The following is a 19657-nucleotide window of genomic DNA, read 5'->3' as shown; positions in this document are numbered from 1 at the left end:
GAACTGAGATCATTCTGTAATTTTGGGGATTGTATCCCAAGACTGCTTTTCCTACTCTCTTATTGATTATGAAGGCTACTCCATTTCTTCTGCGAGATTCTTGTCCACAGTAGTATACCTGATGGTCATCTGAATTAAATTCACCCATTCCTGTCCATTTTAGTTCACTGATTCCTAAAATGTTGATGTTCAGTCTTGTCATTTCTTGTTTGACCACGTCCAGCTTGCCTTGATTCATGGATCTGACATTCCAGGTTCCTATGGAATAAAAATCTTTACAGCATCGGACTGTCTTTTCGCCACCAGTTACTTCCACAACTGAGCGTCCTTTCGGCTTTGGCCCAGCCGCTTCATTCATTCTGGCGCTACTCGTACTAGCCGTCTGCTCATCCCCAGTAGCATATTGGACACCTTCCGACCTGAGGGGCTCATCTTCCGGCGTCATATCGTTATGCCTATTGGAACTGTCCATAGAGTTTTCATGGCAAAGATACTGGAGTGGTTTGCCATTGCCTTCTCCAGTGGATCACCTTTTGTCAGAGCTCTCAGCTATGACCTGTCCGTCTTGGGTGGCCCTGCACGGCATAGCTCATAGCTTCACTGAGCTACGCAAGCCCCCTTGCCACAACAAGGCAGCGATCCTTGAAGGGGGATCATACAGGTAGAAGGGTTAAATATCTTCTCCCTTAACCCATGTGACACAGACCCAGTCCAAATTTAGACACATACACCCATAAGCTGTAGGTTACCTTTTTAAACGTTCTGGACAGATCTGTCCACAGATCTCCCATCTTTGATTCCTTATCTCGCTACTCAAGACGGGAATGGGGTTGAAGGCATTCACTTGAAGAGGGGAAGCTATGATCTTAGAAATCACTGTGTATTCTACTGGTTAAAAGTCTGGTTCATGCTAAAATTTCTCCTCATGGTAACAGCCATCTGAAGAAAATGTGCTGCTCATTTGTACAAGCCAGTTATTAGAAGAGTTAGAAAGTAGCACAGAGACACCCAGGTAAAGCGCGAAGTACTTCAATAAACAAAATTTAGTAAGAAAGCAGAATAAAAGCACAAAAGTGAGCACAGTAAATAAATAAATAAATAAATACATACATACATACATACATACATACATACATACATACATACATACATACATACATAAAAACCCTGAAAATGCATGCTAATTAAACATTACATCTAGACTTGGCAATTCCATGGAAATTGCTAAATGAAGCCACAGATTATTCAAGCATGCAGGCAGAAATTCAGTCTCAAGAAAGCAACACTGATGCCAAGTGGCAAGGGAGCAATTGGACACAAAGACATGTTGATTATCGCTTTTCATGTATTTTCTGGCCTTTTGAAGAGATTTTGACATCACAGGAAGCAGGGGTCTTCTGAAGCAGGGCTCCTTTCCAGATGTGTTTGGAATAAAATCTAACTTCCAACAGAGTCATGCCTTAAACAAATACAGAGATCTCACAACAGTGACAGCAGAGTTGGAAAAAAATAAATTTTACATCTTCAGCAAGGTGTAGTTATCAGGAACCAAAGATCAGAATGATAGCTTTAAGCCACAAACAGAACCATCCGTTAGATAATCAGGGTCTTTTGTGTAAGAGAGAATCATTGTGAGGTAAGGAGACATTCTTATCTTGGCAGGGCTTTGATGTGTGTAGGTCTTTAAAGATCTTGCACTTCCAAAAGAAAAATGGATGATTATGTACTGGCTTTGAGATATAGACTGAACTATCGCTTTTAGAAATGCATATTTTTAAAAGCCTAATTATTATGTCAAACTTTCATGGACTTAAATACCTCAAGTGGATCCTAAGAAAAAAAAAACACAAGAATTTTTCCCAGTTTGGTCCTAAAAATCACAGGTCCAAGTACTGGTATAGTATTTGGACCAAGATTTTTTCAGAAATCCCAAATTTTAGGAGGTCCAATAGAATCAAGAAGAACACAACTGATTTTTTTTAAGCCAGCCCGACCCTGGAGCTGGTTGACTTCTCCTGTGGCATGGTTTAAACTGCGTCTCAAGAGAAGGGGCATTTCTGCATGCAATAAATGTAGTTTAATGTTTGCTGGATGTAGGCGACATTTTCTAGCCCCTCCAAATGACATTGCTTACACCCAACATCTGGGCAGCAGCCGGCTCGCTACATCCTCCATTTTAAAATGCAACTTTGGGAATCTCAAAAAGGGGATTTGCCATCCTAAAACATGCAATCCACCAGTGGAAAACCAGCAGGCAACCAGCAGAAGGAATGTATGGAGGGTGAAACGCATGATGGTCAGCACTGCAATGTCCTGCCCTTGCTCCTACCCTCCCCCCTCCATTTCCTGCTCAGTGAAGGAGGCAGGGCGGGAGTGATGTGGTGTGTGTGTGTGAACCACCCCTGATTAATCTGCCTGGATCGATTGTGTGTGTGTGGCTGGGGCATGGCTGGGAGCTCGCCTTTTGGCCATTTTAAATTATGGGAGGGATCTGCCTCCCTCACCCTGCCCTCTGCTAGCCGGCCATGTTTTTTTTTGGGGGGGGGGGCTTTAAATAATGTAGCAATGCATTTTTATAGAACTGAATACGCATTTCTATGTGTAAGTCTCAAGTAAAAATAAAAGGGGGCAAGACCAACAAACCACCGATTGGTTGGCCCCATTGACTGACAGGCCGAGGAGCGGTGAGTGAAATAGCACATCACTCTCTCGTTTGCTGTGTGCACAGCATGTGTGAAGGGGAAGACACAGCAGGAATGCTTTGAAGAATGGAGGGGAGCGTGATTTAATATCATGCTATGGCAGGTTGCAGGCATCTCGCCATCTTGATCACTGTGCAGAAATGCCCATGATGTTTCCAGGATCTGCATGTAATGAAGAGAGACCTCCCTGCTCAGAGGGCCTCTGCTGTGGCAGGATTTAAACTGTTCCACAGCAGAAGTTGTCAATGTGACTTACAAGCAGAGGTGAGGTCTCTCACTTCCACATGTAGCCTGAGAGGATAAGCTGGGGCAACAGGAACTGAGAGCTCCATGTGACCCCAGTAGATCTGTACAGCTGTATACTGCTTATTGTTAGCTGCCACGACCCTTCGTGGGAGTGGCAGGATAAAAATATAATTAATAATAATAAATATAAATAATAACAACAACAACAACAATAATATTCCTGAATAAAAGTATTTTGGGGGTATTTTTTGGCTCAGTTTAGCTGAATGCACAGTCCAAGTTGACATATATAATATGTATACATGAGCATATTGGGGAAAAATCTAAACAGCTGGGTCAATAGGCAACATAATGCCAATTATGCAGGCCATGACAGTTTTATGAAGAATTCAAATGTATACAAGGCACAAATGATTCCATCAAAATCTAGAAGTCCAGGTCAGAATTCAGCCTTCAGACAGCCTTGAGAAAGCAGCACAAAATCAAAATGAGTCACTCTAGAAATGTCACAATCCCTGACATTTCTCAATAGGCACAGTTCACTGCATTTCATTGCCTCGTGTATCTGTCAGCTGAGAATGTACTTCATGCATCTGATGAAATCGACCCCTCTTCTCTAACTCATAACTTTTCCCACAATCAGTATGGTGTTTCCTCACCAAATGAGTAACCAGCCTGAGGAATCCACTGCCAGAAGATATAGGTATGGCCACCAGTTTAATTGCTTTCAAAACGGGGAATCAGGCAAATTCATGGAAGATCATTTCATTAGTGAAAACTTAACAGAGCCTCCATGTGCAGAGACAATAAACTTCTGCATACCAGTGCTGGGTGGCAACAAAGGACAGAGCCTTTGGCTTCCATGTCCTGGTTGTAGGCCTTCCAGGACTATCTGGTTCACTTCTGTCTGAAAGAAGATGCTGGACTAGATAGAGTATTGGTCTGATCCAGCACAGCTACTCTTATGGTATCTTTTGTTTTTGTTTTGAGTGTGCCAGAGAACTCCTTTTGGGTTTGCTGCAACAGTTTAATATACTCATGTGACTTCTTCACTATGGGCCTTGAGCCCCTTTTTTTCAATGCACATGTGTTTTATCATGCCAAGCTCAATGCATCCAATAATGCAAAAGTAATTGCTTTACCATGTACACCCGTTGAATGTACGGCCTATTTATACAACTGGTTTCTCACAATGGTCTCAATGGTGTGCATTTGATCCATCAATGACAACTACAACAGGAACAATGAAAAGAACATCTTTCCAAAGCAGACTGGAAAGAATGCTGAATATCCAATGGTGCATCAGGCTCTTTCTCACATTAATCAAGGCTTCAGAACAGCATGAATATTCCACAGAACCCTGCAGGAGAGGCACATTGGTGCTGTGGGTCGTGCAATAATAAAAACAGGAATGAAAAAAGCAGCTTCAAGTAGAAGGCTGGAAACATTTTAAGAATGAAATTTGACAGAACACAGCAGGCACCCTAAATAATGGGGTGACATCCACATCATTTAGAAATGTGAAAGTTTTGGTTGTAATCTTGGGCCTCCAATACAACCTTCACCATGATGACATGGCAATAGTTGCTGTTTTCCTCCCCAGGGCACTGAGTTGCTCAAAGATCTTTTGATTTTGTTGTCTTGGTGAGACATGATTAATTTGGTCTGGATTCCCACTAGCCTTGTGCATCAAAAGACTTTTTGCAACCTGACAAAGTTATTGTAAAGCTTCTCACCATGCCACTAAAGCAACTTTTGCCATTAAACTGGAAACAGCATAAAGGTTGAGCTTTATGTTTACAAGAGATTATCCCTTATCTGTCTGTTATAGAAATGATTGCAGAAAAGGTGACACTGACCAAAACATTGAATAGCTCAGAGGTCAGAGAGGATAGCTTTAAGTACAAATTGCATTTCAGGGCTACATTTGTCCTATCCCTATCCATTCAAGTAATGCAAGTAGCACAACCAAAAAGGTAAGTGGACTCAATGGATGCTTCTCTAACCAGTTTTCAAAACTTGGGAGTGATAAGGTTTTGCCTTAACAACTGGTCCCACTAGTCCATTATTTGTTGTTAAAATAAAACATTTTGTAGAATTCCTCCTGCTCTCTTGCCTATAGAGACAGGCATACAGACTGCCAGCAATGATGGATGGTGTTCCATGAGTACACAAGGTTCTTTGCCCTGTCCACAGCCAGCAACAGAGAAGTCCCACATCAAACCAAATCCAGCCTGTAGGCTCATGGCCCTCATGAAGAATGATGTGCAGTCACTTTGCTTATCATAGCCTTTTCCTCCTCACTTAACAAGGCCCCCTCTGATTTTAGCCTTCTCTTAGGATGCATGGTACTTCATCTCAGGCTAGAAAAGTGCAGAACATAATGGTAGCAAAGCCTTCTCCCAAATTCAAAGCACCCCAAAGAAGCATTTGACAGTTTTAGATCAGTGCCAGCTTTCCTAGCTGCTGTGTTATCCATTAAGACCTCCAGAGCTTTCTCAGTTTTGTACTTTGAAAAATTCCATAAAATGCACACACATTGACCCACATACCCTTTTATTTATTTATTTTTTAAAAAATTAAACTGCCATGTGTTCAGTACCAGAAATGTGGGTGAAGGTGTGACGTGTATATGGCTCCTGTCAGAGAAGCAGATTGTATATAGCATTCAAAGGAGTGAGGGTGCATACGTAAATGACTGGGAAGGAGTCCAAAGACGGATAACACAAATGCATGCAATGTGCACAATAATATGCGTAGGTGTCCAAATTTTGCTTTTACAAAACAGATTTCCAAGTATCTTTAAGTCTGTGGATCTCACAAAGTAAACCATGTATCATGAAGACGTAAGAGTTGCTATGGTAACTCCCGGAAATAGTACCGTACAAACTAGCAATTTACTTCATCACAGATTCCCTCCCACTCCAGTCAGCAGACATACACAGTAAACATAACATGGAGTTATCTTCCATAATTTATACACATATACTTTTCCAGGACCATTTGACTATACTGTGTCACAAAGTTGGAAGCAGACCAGCTGCGAATAGGCAGCGCAATATAAAGAGAGTAACTTATGAAGCCTTTTATGACCTCTCAGGAACATCTTGCTTAAAGCTTCCTCACTATACTATACACAACGTCAGTCAGCGATAACAGGGGGCCATTTCCCACGGCTTAAAAATAGCACAATGGTTGCTAATTGAAAACGCTACTAATTTGGCATTACCCACGACGTCGTAGACAATCTGCAACACTCCTGAAACCGATCAGCAATAAGCGCTTCGTTTTAGCGCTTTCAGGGAAATCCAGAAAAGTGGATTCACCCTCCGGATAGCGATACACTCCTGCAACCAATCTGCAACACTAGCGCTAAAGACCTGTGCGTTACCATTGTTGCTGGTTCTTCAAAGCCCCTCCCCCTGGCTCTCTTCTCCAAACTTCCGGCGAAGCGATCGCCATTTTTTTTTCTCGGAGCGAGCGGGGATAAACGCACCGGCGAGCCTCTTTCTGTTTAGAGGCTTCCCTGGCTTCATTCCTTCACCTTTAGTCACTAAGCACAAACCACTTAAAAGCCCGTTTGCTGGAATAAAGTCCCTTTATTTTTTACACATAAATTCAGCCGAAAATCGAGCCCGTGAGAAGGGGGGGGGGGGAATTTTTTTTTATCACTCGAGCCAGCGTGCAAACGATCATACAATCAAACGACAGCTCACATTAGGCAGCTGGATGGGTCTCTCCGTAGCAAAGAATCTACACAGATTCGTTGCTATGGGTCTGTTTTTTTTTTTAAAAACCTTTCTTAAAGGGAAAGGGGCTGTTTGGGAGCATGCTAACGGCTGCCCATTGGCTGCTTGACGGCCAGGGGCGGGACGAGCTTGGCAATAGCGCTTCCTTTCTAGCGATTTCTGCCGAGACCGGAAGCCTGTGGGAAACGCTAAAAAACGCAACTGATTCCACTACAAAGCCAGGTGTGCAAAACGACGAATTCCACTATTTTAAATGGCGATTTTTCATTCCGCAAACAATTTGCAACAAAGATCCCCGTGCGAAAAGGCCCAGGGTATTTCGCTCTGGGTTTTGCTCCAGCTTGGCTTCTCAACTGCACTGGTATTTCCCCTCTCTTACGCACTGTTGAAGTTTTATTCTTCAAGTTGTTTCCTGTTCTTTTTTCTAACCACTAGTGAGGGAAAATGGATGCAATTAAGAAGCCAAGCTGGAACAAAGACTCATTGTGGAAAGGTGAGAAACAGTGGAAGAGGTCTTAGAATGAACTATCAAAGGGACAAGGCTCTGGAAGATCCATGAAATGATCTTCATAATGTTTTTACAAATGCTAATGTCAGCAACATGGAGACCTGATTTCAATTTGGACTGCAGGGAGTGGAGAAAGGGTTTAATTTTTTCCCTAGTTTGTACATACTATAAACAACCTAAAAGGATGTTAAAAGCCTTCTTCCTTTAGGACTAATTACCTCATGAGAGGATTGTTATTTATTAGCAAAACCACATAGAGGTAGCAAAAGTTCCCCTACACACACAGCCCTAGTTCAAATCCAAGCCCCATGCAACAGATATTAACTTTTTAAAAAGTAGTGTGATGTTTAACTGCTTAACTTAGTAAGCCAGGAACTTGGAGAGGACAATGCTTTGTGGAGTGTTTCAGAATCTACCCTCCAAAACAGCCATTTTTCTTTAGGGCAGCGGAAGCCAGGGGCAGGGGTGGCCAAACTGTGGCTCTCCAGATATCCATTGACTACATTTACCATGAGCCCCTGCCAGTCCCAGTTACAGGTGTGCAGCATCTAAGAATCATATCTAATATATTTACAGTAAATACTTCAACCTATGGAAATCAACGGGCTTAGAAGGGGTAGCTTTCCTTAGAAATGCATTGTTAATGTAAACAGCTACTTGCCTTGACTTTCAAACAGATAAGCAAATCTTTTAGTAATTCTCTTACCAACCCAAAGAAGAAAAAGGGGTTTGGCAGAGTGTTTTATTTTTTTTTAATTGGACACCCTTTGTTTCTTTCATTAATTTTTCTGGGAAATCATACAAGGCACTTTCTGGAGGGAACAATCTAAAACAGCTGTTCTACCAGGCCTACAGTTAAGGCCAGAAATGACACTGGAATTCTGGTCTCCCTGCCCAAAACACCAGCCAAGTTTCACCATATTCAACATTGGTACCGCCCTCAATGGAAAATTAGAAAGCAGTTTTGAACCAACATGGAAAACAAAATGTTTTAAAATATCAATTATTATCATTTTATCATTGTTTTTATATATTGCTCCCTGAGCCCTGAGCCTTTGGGGCAGGGCAGGTTTATTTATTTTATGTATTTTATTTATTATGTGATTTCTACACTGCTCCCTTACAATTGGATGCCTTGGGACAGTGAACCACACCGGTTTTTAATTTTATTATTACTATCATTCCTAAGGCTAATCAGGCTAAAGATTCTGGTAATTACCTTCAAGGCCATACGCGGTCAGGGCCTAGTGTACCTGAGGAACCACATTCCTGCCTATGCCCCTGAAAGAGCTCTACGCTCTGCCACCACCAACCAGCTGATGGTCCCTGGCCCTAAAGAAGTCCACCTGGCTTCGACCAGGGCCAGAGCCTTCTCTGTCCTGGCCCCCACCTGGTGGAATGAGCTCCCAGATGAGATCAGGGCCCTGACGGAGCTAAAACAGTTCCGCAGAGCCTGCAAAAGGGAGCTCCTCCACCAGCCATTCGGCTGAGGCCAGGCACAATCAATCAACAACATCATCAGGGCCCCTGCCCCCCTCTCCCTCTCCCGCCCCCGGAAATCCACCAAGACACCTGGACCTGTTGTATTATTATTGTTTAATGTTATACAGTTACTTTGTTATTATCAGTCAATAATATTAATGTTATAATTAGTTATATGTAACGTTTCATTTATAGTTTCTTCAGTTCCATGTAAACCACCCTAAGCCTTTGGGGATGGTGATATGTAAATGTGAAAAAAAAAATGATAATTAAGGGGCATTACCTCACTTATCGTCAACTCATACACCAATTTTCTAACCTAAAATGGCCATTGCAGCATGGCTTTATATAGAACTCATTCTTAAAAGCAGGTTCACTACACTGCTTAGTGGAGCTCAAAAATAAGATTTTTGGAGTGTATGATGGTAAGGAAATTGGGCATGCAGACAACCAATTAATGAGGGTTACTTTGCCAGTTCCCATATTATGGCACACAAAAAAGGTGTCTTGGTTGGTTTGTGAAAAAGCTCTTTCCTCTCCAATCCCGAAGTGTCTATCATGTCATCCAATTATTTAACATGTAAAAAGGAAATCTCTGCCAAGCTTTGATCAGTGCCTTGCTGTGGTTGAGCAGTTCATTGTTATTTAATTTAGTGCATGAACCCGGCTCACTGAAGCAACAATGTATGAAAATGAAAAGCCCTTCAGGGATTCAATTAAGTCAATCACTGAGTGAAGGTGGTGACATTCTGACTAATGGATAAAGATGGTGGTTAAATTAGGGATGGTTAGCGCTTGAACTCTTCCAGGTGATAATGGATTCTAGCCCCCAAGTAGTTACAGCACTTGCCAGCAGTTACAACAGTGGTGTCTCTGACATCAGGAGTTCAGGAAGAACAGGAAATATAGCTCAGGGTATAAATGCAGCATCAACATCAGGCAGTCTCATTAGACCCCACATAAAAAGTGGCAACCAGTGGTGAAAAGACAGCTGTACCCAAATTCATGTTCTGATCACCGCAGTCACAGGGTAAATGTTCTTAGGTCTTAGAGAAGATCTAGATGGAATGCCTTCTGAGTCTCGTGCAAAACAGATTGATGGCCAGGATTTTTTTTTAATGACTACTTCCATTCAGTCATACAAATGAATGATGTAAGAATAGCCCACCTCACACAACGAAACATTTCCCTTATGGTCCGCACAGAACGTGAGTATATGTGGGGAGAATCTCTAAGCTTTTAATTAATTTCAGGTTTATTTTCGGAATACCCAAATCTATGAAGTTGCTAGGAGACTATCCAATGGAGTGTAATTTATCTGAAAGGGACCTTTTCCATTTTGATTGAAAGGGGTCTGTTAGTGTTAAAGTTGCAAGACCCACAAGAAAGAAAACAAGCTTCAGTCAATAACCGATCCTCTGTATCCATGCACGAGCTTCCAGAGAAAATAAACCTAGATACAAAATTGCATAGGAACACAGCAGTGGACCACAAGTATGGCTCTCAGAAATTCAGTTGGAATGATTTCAAGGGGTCTGTGGTTGACATATGTACATAACTGGACCTCATACAGCAAATGTGTAATAACCTTGGCCCCAAAGACATAAAGAACTGAAGGGGAATATTGGCCTCCTCTTGTCTAGATTTCTTTTTCACATCAGAGGCACTTCTCTGGGCATTTCCAGTACTTACCATGGATGCTTTAGGGTGGTTGATCCTGCACTGAGCAGAAGGCTGGACTAGATGTCCTGTGTGGCCCCTTCCAACTCTATGATTCTAACCACATTCTTGATTTAAGCATCATAGATCCAGAAGAATTTAAAACATATCACTTGCTCAGTGGCATTCCAAATGATCATCCATCGATGCCTAGATCTTCTTCTGGTAAATGGCAATGATTTTGACTGGCTTCGGTTAACAGTAAAGAGATCAGTATCACAATACAACCCAAGAGTCCTCAGCATATGCCTTAAGTCTACATTGGTTTGAGAGAACAGTACTGTGCCAGCTACATAAAGTAGCACTGAAAATGGTCTGGAGGCCAATTTGGGGTGGTAAAAGCTGGGGTCAGATACACTTTTAATCTTTGAGTTAATATAAAAATTGAATAGAGAGGTGGCAGAATACAGATCAATTTGACACCACAGTAAGTAGGAACACAGGCTGATCCATGTGGCGGGGGGAATAGTGTTCTTGAGCACTATTTATTCACTGGTTTACTGGTCATCCTGTTGCACAGAGAAGTCTAGGAGGAAGGGCAATGACAGGAACAAGGAGAAATTGCAATTATGCAGCCACTGCTTTATGGGGGACACCTAAGGAAAGAAGAAAAGAGGCAGTCTTGCTGCTATTTCTGTATGAGGTGTTCCAGTTTCTGGGGCAGTTCTTGCCCTCGTACCCTGAGAAGCAAACAGTTAGGCCATTTCTGCACAGAGGGTCAAATCGAGCGATGCCTCTTACCTGCAACAGCAGGATATTACATCATGTTATTTCTCCCCTCCACACTTTAAAGCCTTCCTGCCATGGAGCCTCACCTTTTCCCCTCCTCACATGCTGCGCAAAAAGCAAAAGAGAGAGCAGCGCGCTCTTTCACTCACCACTCCTCGGCCTGTCAGTCAATGGAGGCAACCAATCAGAGGTTTTTGGTCTAGCCTTTTTCTTTTTTAATTGAAATTTACATGTGGTCATGCATATTCATTGCTATACATATGCGTTGCCACGTAAGGGAAAGCGCCCTCAAAAAATCCAAGGTACGGGCGACGTGGAGGCGGCACAGCAGCAACACAGGTGGAATGGAGGCGCAACTGGCAGTGTGAAGGCAGCACTGCACCACTTAAAAAGTGCTCGGGGAGGGCAGGAGTCCTAGACAATTGTGGAAGGGAATGGCTGAGCGGCAGGTGAGCAGACCATCCGGGGGTGGGGGAAGAGAGGAGAAGAAGGGATGGCGGTCTGACAACCAAGAAGAGAAATATATATATACACCTTTCCATCTCATTTGCCATCTCAGCTGAGCCCACTCAGCTGGAAGGGAAACACAGCTTAGAAAATGTTCGAGTGATTCAATCATCCACACTTTGCCGATGGGGAAATGAGGCACTGGGGAGTTGCCAACTGACTCCCTCAGATGAGAGCACATGGGTCAGAATTTACAGACCGTCAAACTAAATCAGGAAACAGTGGACCTAGGGGGAAAGCTACCAGTGAAATGAGGTGATCTGTCCCACATCACAAGGAATAGCAAAAGTTCATGCTCCCTGCAGTTGGCATCAGGGCCCTTCAGTTGATCACCAATGACAGAGGACAGGGGTCAAACCAGACCTACAATATGATCTCAAGAATTATAATTAAGCTTGTTAGAGTAATTGCTCCAGGGCAATCATCTTCAATCTATGCAACACGGCATTCTGGTGGATTGGAGATCCCTCCTTGTTGGAACACAAGCCCGTATAAAGTTTACATATATTATTATTTTGCAGCCACCACACAGGAAGGGCACCACACTGCTTTTATTTGTGCACATGCTGAGAGGAATGGCCAAATTCCAAGATGAGTCTGCTCAGCTGCTGATAGCCAGTGTAGTTTAGGGCAGTGGTCCCCAACCTGCGGGCCGCGGCCCGGCGCCGGGCCGCAAAGGCCATGGCGCCGGGCCGCGGCTCCCTCTCCCCGCCCCCCCCCCGCAGTAAAAAACTTCCCAGGTTGCAAGCTTGCGGCCCGGGAAGCTACTTACTGCGGGAGGGCGGGGAGAGGGAATCAGGGCCGGGCCGCGCCCGTGCAGGCCGCGCCCGCTCGGCCCGATCCGCGGGTGCGGCCCGCGGGCGGGGCCGGGCGCGGCTCGCGGGTGCGGCCGGGCGCGGCTCGCGGGCGCGGCCCGATCAGCGGGTGCGGCCTGCGGGCGCGGCCCGAAGCATGGGCGTGGCCCGCGCGGGCGCGGTCCCTGCGGGCGCGACCCAATGCCCTGCTGGTCCCCAGCCTAATAAAGGTTGGGGACCACTGGTTTAGGGATTACGAGTGTAGGACTAGTATCTGAAGGACCCATCCACACCAAGGAAACCTGCTGAGTGACTTTGAGTTAGTCATACTCTCTCAGCTTAACCTACCTCACAGGGTTGCTGTGAGGATCAAATGGAAGAGAGGAGATTCATGTAAGCCATTCTGGGTCCCCATTGAGGAGGAAGGCAGGGTCAAAATTAATGAAATAAATGAATTAGTACAAAGGATTTCTCTATGGCTCTGACGTTTTGAATAATCTACACTGCAGCGCACCTCCTGTTATTTGGTTTGTGTTTCCTCTCTCTACTTTCTTGGCTTGTTGTCTATAGTCCTGTATAGCAGCCTGTCATGTGACCATATTATCATGTGCTTGCTCTTTAGTGGGTGCTAAGTTACTGTCTAGGGGTTAAAGGGCTTGCAATAGCTGCAGGCTCCTCTTCTAGAGTAGTCTTGCTTTTGGATAAGATGGCTCTTGAAAATAAATTTTCAGGTATGAGGCCACCTTGGCATGTTGCATAATTAGCTGTCAATCAAGGCTGATTTAACCACTTCCTGCAGTAGGAGACTCAGAGATCACCAGCAGCTTTCTTCAAAACAAACATTACCTGCAGGATAACCCAGTGTCCTTCTGCTGCAGCCAGGTCTAAGGCCTGTTCCGCCACTACTTCCTGGCCTTGCCCAAGTGAGACATTATGGAAATTCCTGTTATTAAATGTGTAGCCAAGCTTCTTCCCTGAAATGCAAAACAAACATTTTCAGAAGTTAGTCAGAACATCTCACATAGCAGCGGGAGCACAGATATTGCTGTGATCTCTTTTATGGTACCTGAGTGTGTTAATGTGCAGAAATTAGGGTGTAATGCTGTTTCTATCAGATCTTCAAAGTCTGGATTGGCTTTTGATTCACTAGGTGCATGCAAAAGCAGGCGAATTCAGTCTCTGTGCACCGTGAACATAATCCCCTACCAAATCTAGAAAGACTGGTAAATTGTAGCTAAACTACAAAGCTAGGCAAGTGATAATTCTGCACAGATGGTAAGATGCTATGATGAGCCCCTATTTAGAAGTCTCTATGTGAACTACCAAGATGATCAGGGCAGGAGAACACCACCCACACATGCCGCCGATGCATACAGGCAAAAGGGGCCCTATCAAGTATGCATCAGGACCTTGAGACTGAAATGACAGGAGATAAATGTCTCATTTGTAGCTGAATAAAAAACCCTTCTGTCAACCCTTGAAGTATGGACCCTGTGATGTTATCTAGATTAAATAGGTATGAGCCCAAAAGCATTCTCAAGCATAAAGCAAGGAATCATGATGTAAACCTGTCCGAAAGCTTGTAGTTTTCATTTGTATATGCAAACACCCAGGGCATAATTTCAGTTACATGCAGAAACTGATTCTTCCAAAGGTGCTCAAGTTGCTAGCTGAATGAATGAGACAGATAACATTAGGGATACTACAAGAATTATAATACTCATATTATCAACATGGTACTGAAATGAAAGGACTGTCTCTCCCCTCAGGCTCCCTTGTGACAGCTTCTCTCTCCCCAGACGAACTTGCTGGCTGGTTCCCCTCCACTGAGGACATGCTCTGTAATATCTTGGGCATGGGCATGGGCTTGGGCTTTTCAATGGCTGCTCCCTGCTTGCAGAACAACTTCCTGGGAGAGAGATCACGAGGGCTTCTACCCTCCTGACGTTCCCACAAGACTGTAAAACAGAACTATTCCTCATAGTTTCCAGCGGACTCAAGGCCACAGGGACTGTGGGAACAGTATGCTCTGAAAGTGGGGTTTTAAAATGTTGTTTTAATGTATTTCATATATTAACATTTAATTATATGATATTGTGCAATGTTACTCCCCCACTGAGGGTCAATTGCAGGTCTTCCCCATCCCTGTCTTCTTCCTCCTTCATGCCGTTTTCAGGCACCTGGGAAGAGGAAGAGAGGAGGTTGGGACGCTCCACTTCCTCTGCCCCCTGCATAACGTTCTGGTCCAGATTTCAGCTTCTTGTATCTGAAACTGAACATCACATGGAGTTTGACTCACAAACTTCAATTATGGAGGCACTGAGTAAAACAGCAAAATGCATGCTGCAAGAAGTTCAGATACAAGAAAAATGAAAAAGGTGCAAAGTTCATGCTTGTTATTTACAAATACAGGGGACTGAACAGAGGCCTGCATGTAGGACACTTTCAAAAATCTGTGTTGCAATGAAAATCCCTGCTCATCACATTTATAACCTATGTGCTGGCAAAAGTAAACAAAAGCTTCTTGTGAAACAATAGTGTAGCATCCTGGGCTACCTTTTGTTTTTTGTTTTTGTTTTTTGTCTCACACAATGTATTTACCATGCTTCTCTACATCCTTCAGGGGGTCAACTCCAGGTGAGAGGATAAAAAACATGGGGGTTGCAGGACCTGATTCCTCAAATGATGTTGCAAAATCCAGAGATCTTCCTACCACATATTTACTCCCCAGCTTCTCTTCCACAAAATCTCTGTTAGAAGAAATTATTGAAGATTAGTTATTCCGAAAACAGTCAGATCAACTCTGTGCAATATATTTATACTTTAAAAATCTAATTTAAATCAAACCAATCTAAAGTGCTTTGTTTATTTGTTTGTTTATACTAGCATTTATTAATCCCCATTCCCAGCCCTGCTGGCTTGTGGCAATTTACAATTAAAATCCATAAAACTCAAGTCATTACATAAATACTTTTTATTTTATTTTATTAGTTACATTTGTATACCGCCTTCTCCTAAGGCTCAGTGTGGTTCACATGGAATGAAAACAAAGAATAGTACATCGAACTCTGTAACTCTATCTATGAACTCAATTTTCATCTTCAAATAATATCGCCAACAAATTGTTCCTTCATCATTGCTAAAAGAATAAGCCTAATGTCTCTTCTGTATTCACACTCCACATTACTATATAATACAGAATAGATAAGGAATGATTCACAGACTGTGAAGAATGAGGGCAGGGACAGGATCTGATGCTCTTCCAGTGTCCAGTGAGTATCCTATAGTAGCGATCCTCAACCTGTGGGTCACGGACCACATGTGGTCCGTCGACTAATTGGAGGTGGGCCGCGAAGGACGTCTTCTCTCCCCCCCTCTTGGCCCTTTACCTCATCAACGAGCCAGCAAGCGCACACGTGCAGGCGCAGAGCTCCGCGCCTGTGCCCGCTGGCATGCCGACGCCTGTGCCTCCCTCCCCCGCCCCAGCCACCGCGCCTCCCTGAGCTCAAGCCCTGCCTCGGTTTCCCCGCCCCCAGAAGTCCCAGCGCTTAGCGGTTGCCTGGGCTTCTCTGCCTCCCTGCATCTCTGGCAAGGCGTGCACTGGTGGCTTGGAGCAGCTGAGGCTCAGAGAGTTCGGAAGAAAGCAGGCAAACTGGGGAAGTGAGCTCATTCCCGATACAGGAACAGGAGCAGGAGAGAGCGAGGGGAGCAGCCGGCGGCAGCTAATACAAAAACAGCAGCAGCAAATTTGTTGGGTGAGTTTTCGTCAGGAAGGGCAGGCAGGCGGGTAGGTGGCGCGGGGCTGGGGGAGGCAGCTGGAGAGGGCAGGGCTTCGACTCTCCACTTTCCAATGTCTCTGCAGTCCCGGAGTGTGGCTGGAAGGGAGTTGAGAGAGGCACCCCTCCCCTTGCTGAAAGCCCTGTTGCCATTTCCAACATCATATCTGTGTGAAGCGGGGTTTTCTGCAGTGACAGCAACCAAAACAAAACAACGGAGTTGACTGGACATAAGTAACACACTTCAGGTGTCATTGTCTCCCATCACTCCCAGATGGAACTGTCTCATTGCAGAGAAACAAGCTCAGGGTTCCCATTGATTTGTCATTGTCATGAGTTAAAATTTCCTTGAAAATAAAATGTTCTTTATATTCATTTTTGTGGCATATCTGAATCTTATTTTGAAAGGATGTTTAAACATTACCATAGCGACCAGAGTCAGAGAGTGTTAGGACAGTGGTCGAGAGGAGAAGAGAGTAAACTACACCCCCCCCTCCCCAGGCCTCAGTAAAATTCTCAAGCGTTGAGTGGTCTCCGGTGATAAAAAGGTTGGGGACCACTGCTCCAAAGTATGCTGAGTACATTTATCCAGGTACTTGTTCCCATGTTTTGGGTGAATTTTGGCTCTTTCTTAAAAACAGATCTATACACATACATTCAGGATGTGCTTGCACTGATTGTTAATATGTAAACAAGACTACAGTGTCACCTCTTTTTGTATGAGGGGTAAGTTATTTAGACCCTCAAGCCTTACTATAACATTGTCCAATTTACTAATTTACTGGAGGAAAAACACATTTGAGACTAGAGTACGGGTTGACTCTCCCAAGAAATTTAATATTTATGGTGTTAATCAGAGCCATAATATTACTATGCTAATAGCATCAATATTACTATCATTTACTAATACCACTATCCACAATCCACAATAATGTATAATCATTAAATCTTTTGATTAATTGGGAATAAAGGACTCTTCACAAAAATTATAATACCACAGAATATTAGACCCTCAATAACTGGGGGTAAAAAAAATTATGAACAGGTTAGTAACTAAGATGCAGTAACTCTGATTAGCCATGATCAAGAGTAGGGTTCCCCAAGTGAGTGGGCAGTGAGGAATTTTGGGGCAGTAGGAGGCAGTGAAAAATTGGAGAGCAGTAGTGGGTGGTGAGGAATTTTGCAGCAATGGGGAGCCGCAATCTGACTTTTCCTGCTGTGGCTGCATTTTCCTAGCAACAGACATTCCAAGGTGGCTTGCCTTTGCCTGCCTCTGAGCAGTAGTGACCTTTGACTTCCTTGGTCTCCCATCCCAGTGCTGACCAAGGCCAACCCTGCATAATTTCCTGAAGAAAACTACAGCTTCAGAAGGTGGGCTGGATGGGATTATATTACTGTTGAGCTCCTTCCCTCCCCAGACTCTGTTCTTTTCAGGCCCCACCCCGGATCTCCAGGAATTTCTTAACCCCCTTGGCACCCCTTCCCCAAAAGTTGCCATCTTTGAGAGGCTGGAAAAGCTTTCTCCTGTTTGCTCCTGGCCATGAGATTTTCCATTGCTTGCTTCCAGCTCTCTTTTTCTCTTTCCCCATCTATCTTTCTCCCTAATGAGGACCCAAAGTTGCTTTTACAAATGACTTTTAAAAAGAAATTATATTTTTTTTTCCAGACTAAAATATGGCTGCTGCACAACAACCAAGTGTAGGCAATATACTGTTTTGAATTTGCAGTAGACAACATCAGGAAGGAAGAGTGTGTTCATATGTGTTAGCGGGAAGGAAAGTAGGAATGTAGTCTACGATCTCAGGTGGTGGCAGCCCAAAAAAGTTTGGGAACCACTGATCTAGAGGCATGTATGCTGGTCAGTGGCAGGAAGAAACTCATGGAAGCAAGCACCCTTTTAAAACATTTTAGCTGCTTTCACTGAAATTACAACTGATCTTTTATTAACTCCTCCAAATAAAATAAACAAGCTTGGGAATTTGATCAAACACATTTAAAGATAAAATGTAGCTAGTGATTGATTTTCCCAATATAAAGCTCTTATACCAAATCAATGGACTCCCCCTCAAAAAAAAATCACTACATGACTATTATGCAATGCAGATTTCACTATTACATGCATGAGTAAAGCCATTTTATGCATCTGTACAGATTTTGCATTCAAAGAACAAATTAGCCACCCATATCCTTCCAGACATTTGAGAAGGCAACAGAAATTGCCCACTTGTACCAACTAGCCACAGGTTCTTCTAGGTATTTGGCATTTGTTAACAAGCTCATCAACTTACACTGAAGTCTAGAGGCTCTGGCCAAGGCAAATAACAACTGCAGGTCTTAGTGGATCTTCTGGGATCAGATGGAAGACTGCAGATTCTGGGAGTCCCATCCCAAATCTGTGATGGATTCAGACAAATCCAAAACATGTACCTGGAATTTGGTCTTATACAGAATACACTACCAAAACTTTACACCAGCCCTTACAAAGGGTGATATGTATTTATTTGTCCAAATATGCAAGGATTGGAAAGACAATATAAAATCTGTTCTATTGGAGACTTTCAGGTAAAGCTGGATAAGCCACCTGTAAGGGATATGCTGGATATCAGATACCCTCTCTCAAGGTTGGACTAGAAGAATCCAATTATTCGTAATGCTGTGATTCTATTACACATGTCTACAGCTATATTTTTCTAAAGGAATCATCTAGCTGTTAAAAGTTAAATCAGAACTTTCAGGCTCTGGGACATTATCAAATGTCAGCCAATAGACAACAGAGCAATCCTATGCAGAATTGTTCCAGTCTAAGCCCTTTGAAATCAATGAGCTCTGACAGGACTAATTTCATGTAGGATTGTCCTGTAAAAATACAAAGAACAGGGCCCTAATAGAGCAAGAGACCTTTTGCTTTCCTTGAAATACCAGTACTATTCTTTTAAGCCTGCCTGAAGTTTAATTTTACTCAATCTGTTTCACTAGCTGTGGAATCCTAAGCAGAGTTGCACTCTTCTACATTCACTGAAGTCAATAGGCTTAGAAGGCTGTAACTCTGTTTAGAATTGCACTGTAAATAAGTTATAACTACCTTAACAACCCTCATCAACTAAACATTATTTAGTTCTTGCAAGAATAGATGCTACAAGACATCCCTTTTAGTTTGGTCTTTGAGAAATTAACAGGCATAAACTATTTACTAATTGAAATGGCAGAATGGAGTTTGTTTCTGCTAGAATGGTTTATTCTTAAACTTGGTGGGGGCAGGTGTGCTAGAATGTATAAGGATGTTACTTATGAAATCACCAACAGCTTTTGTTTTCCTTGGAGAGGAAGCCTATTTTTCCTCTCTTTTTTTTTCTTTTCTTTCCTTTTTTTTTATACAGATATGATTTTCTGTACAACAATAACTTCTAACAAGAAGATATAAAACAATTTCCTTAAAGAATACCTA

The 19657-nt window shown here is 43.2% G+C and overlaps 1 protein-coding gene across 2 annotated transcripts in view; it reads right to left on the bottom strand.

Annotated features, from left to right (window-relative positions):
- The window catches only part of DNAH9 (dynein axonemal heavy chain 9), a 303268-nt gene that overhangs the window by 43076 nt on the left and 240535 nt on the right, over nt 1–19657 (bottom strand). For both annotated transcript variants that reach the window (XM_077327460.1, XM_077327461.1), the window contains exons 61-62: nt 15038–15186; nt 13283–13410 (exon numbers count right to left, since the gene is read on the bottom strand). In XM_077327460.1, coding sequence (XP_077183575.1) covers nt 13283–13410; nt 15038–15186 — 277 coding nt within the window. The remainder of the gene's footprint in view (nt 1–13282; nt 13411–15037; nt 15187–19657) is intronic.

This window comes from Paroedura picta, chromosome 3, assembly GCF_049243985.1.
Source record: "Paroedura picta isolate Pp20150507F chromosome 3, Ppicta_v3.0, whole genome shotgun sequence".
NCBI lineage: Eukaryota > Metazoa > Chordata > Lepidosauria > Squamata > Gekkonidae > Paroedura > Paroedura picta.
The sequence above is the reverse complement of the archived record's forward strand: the minus strand, read 5'-3'. Positions and strand labels throughout refer to the sequence as shown.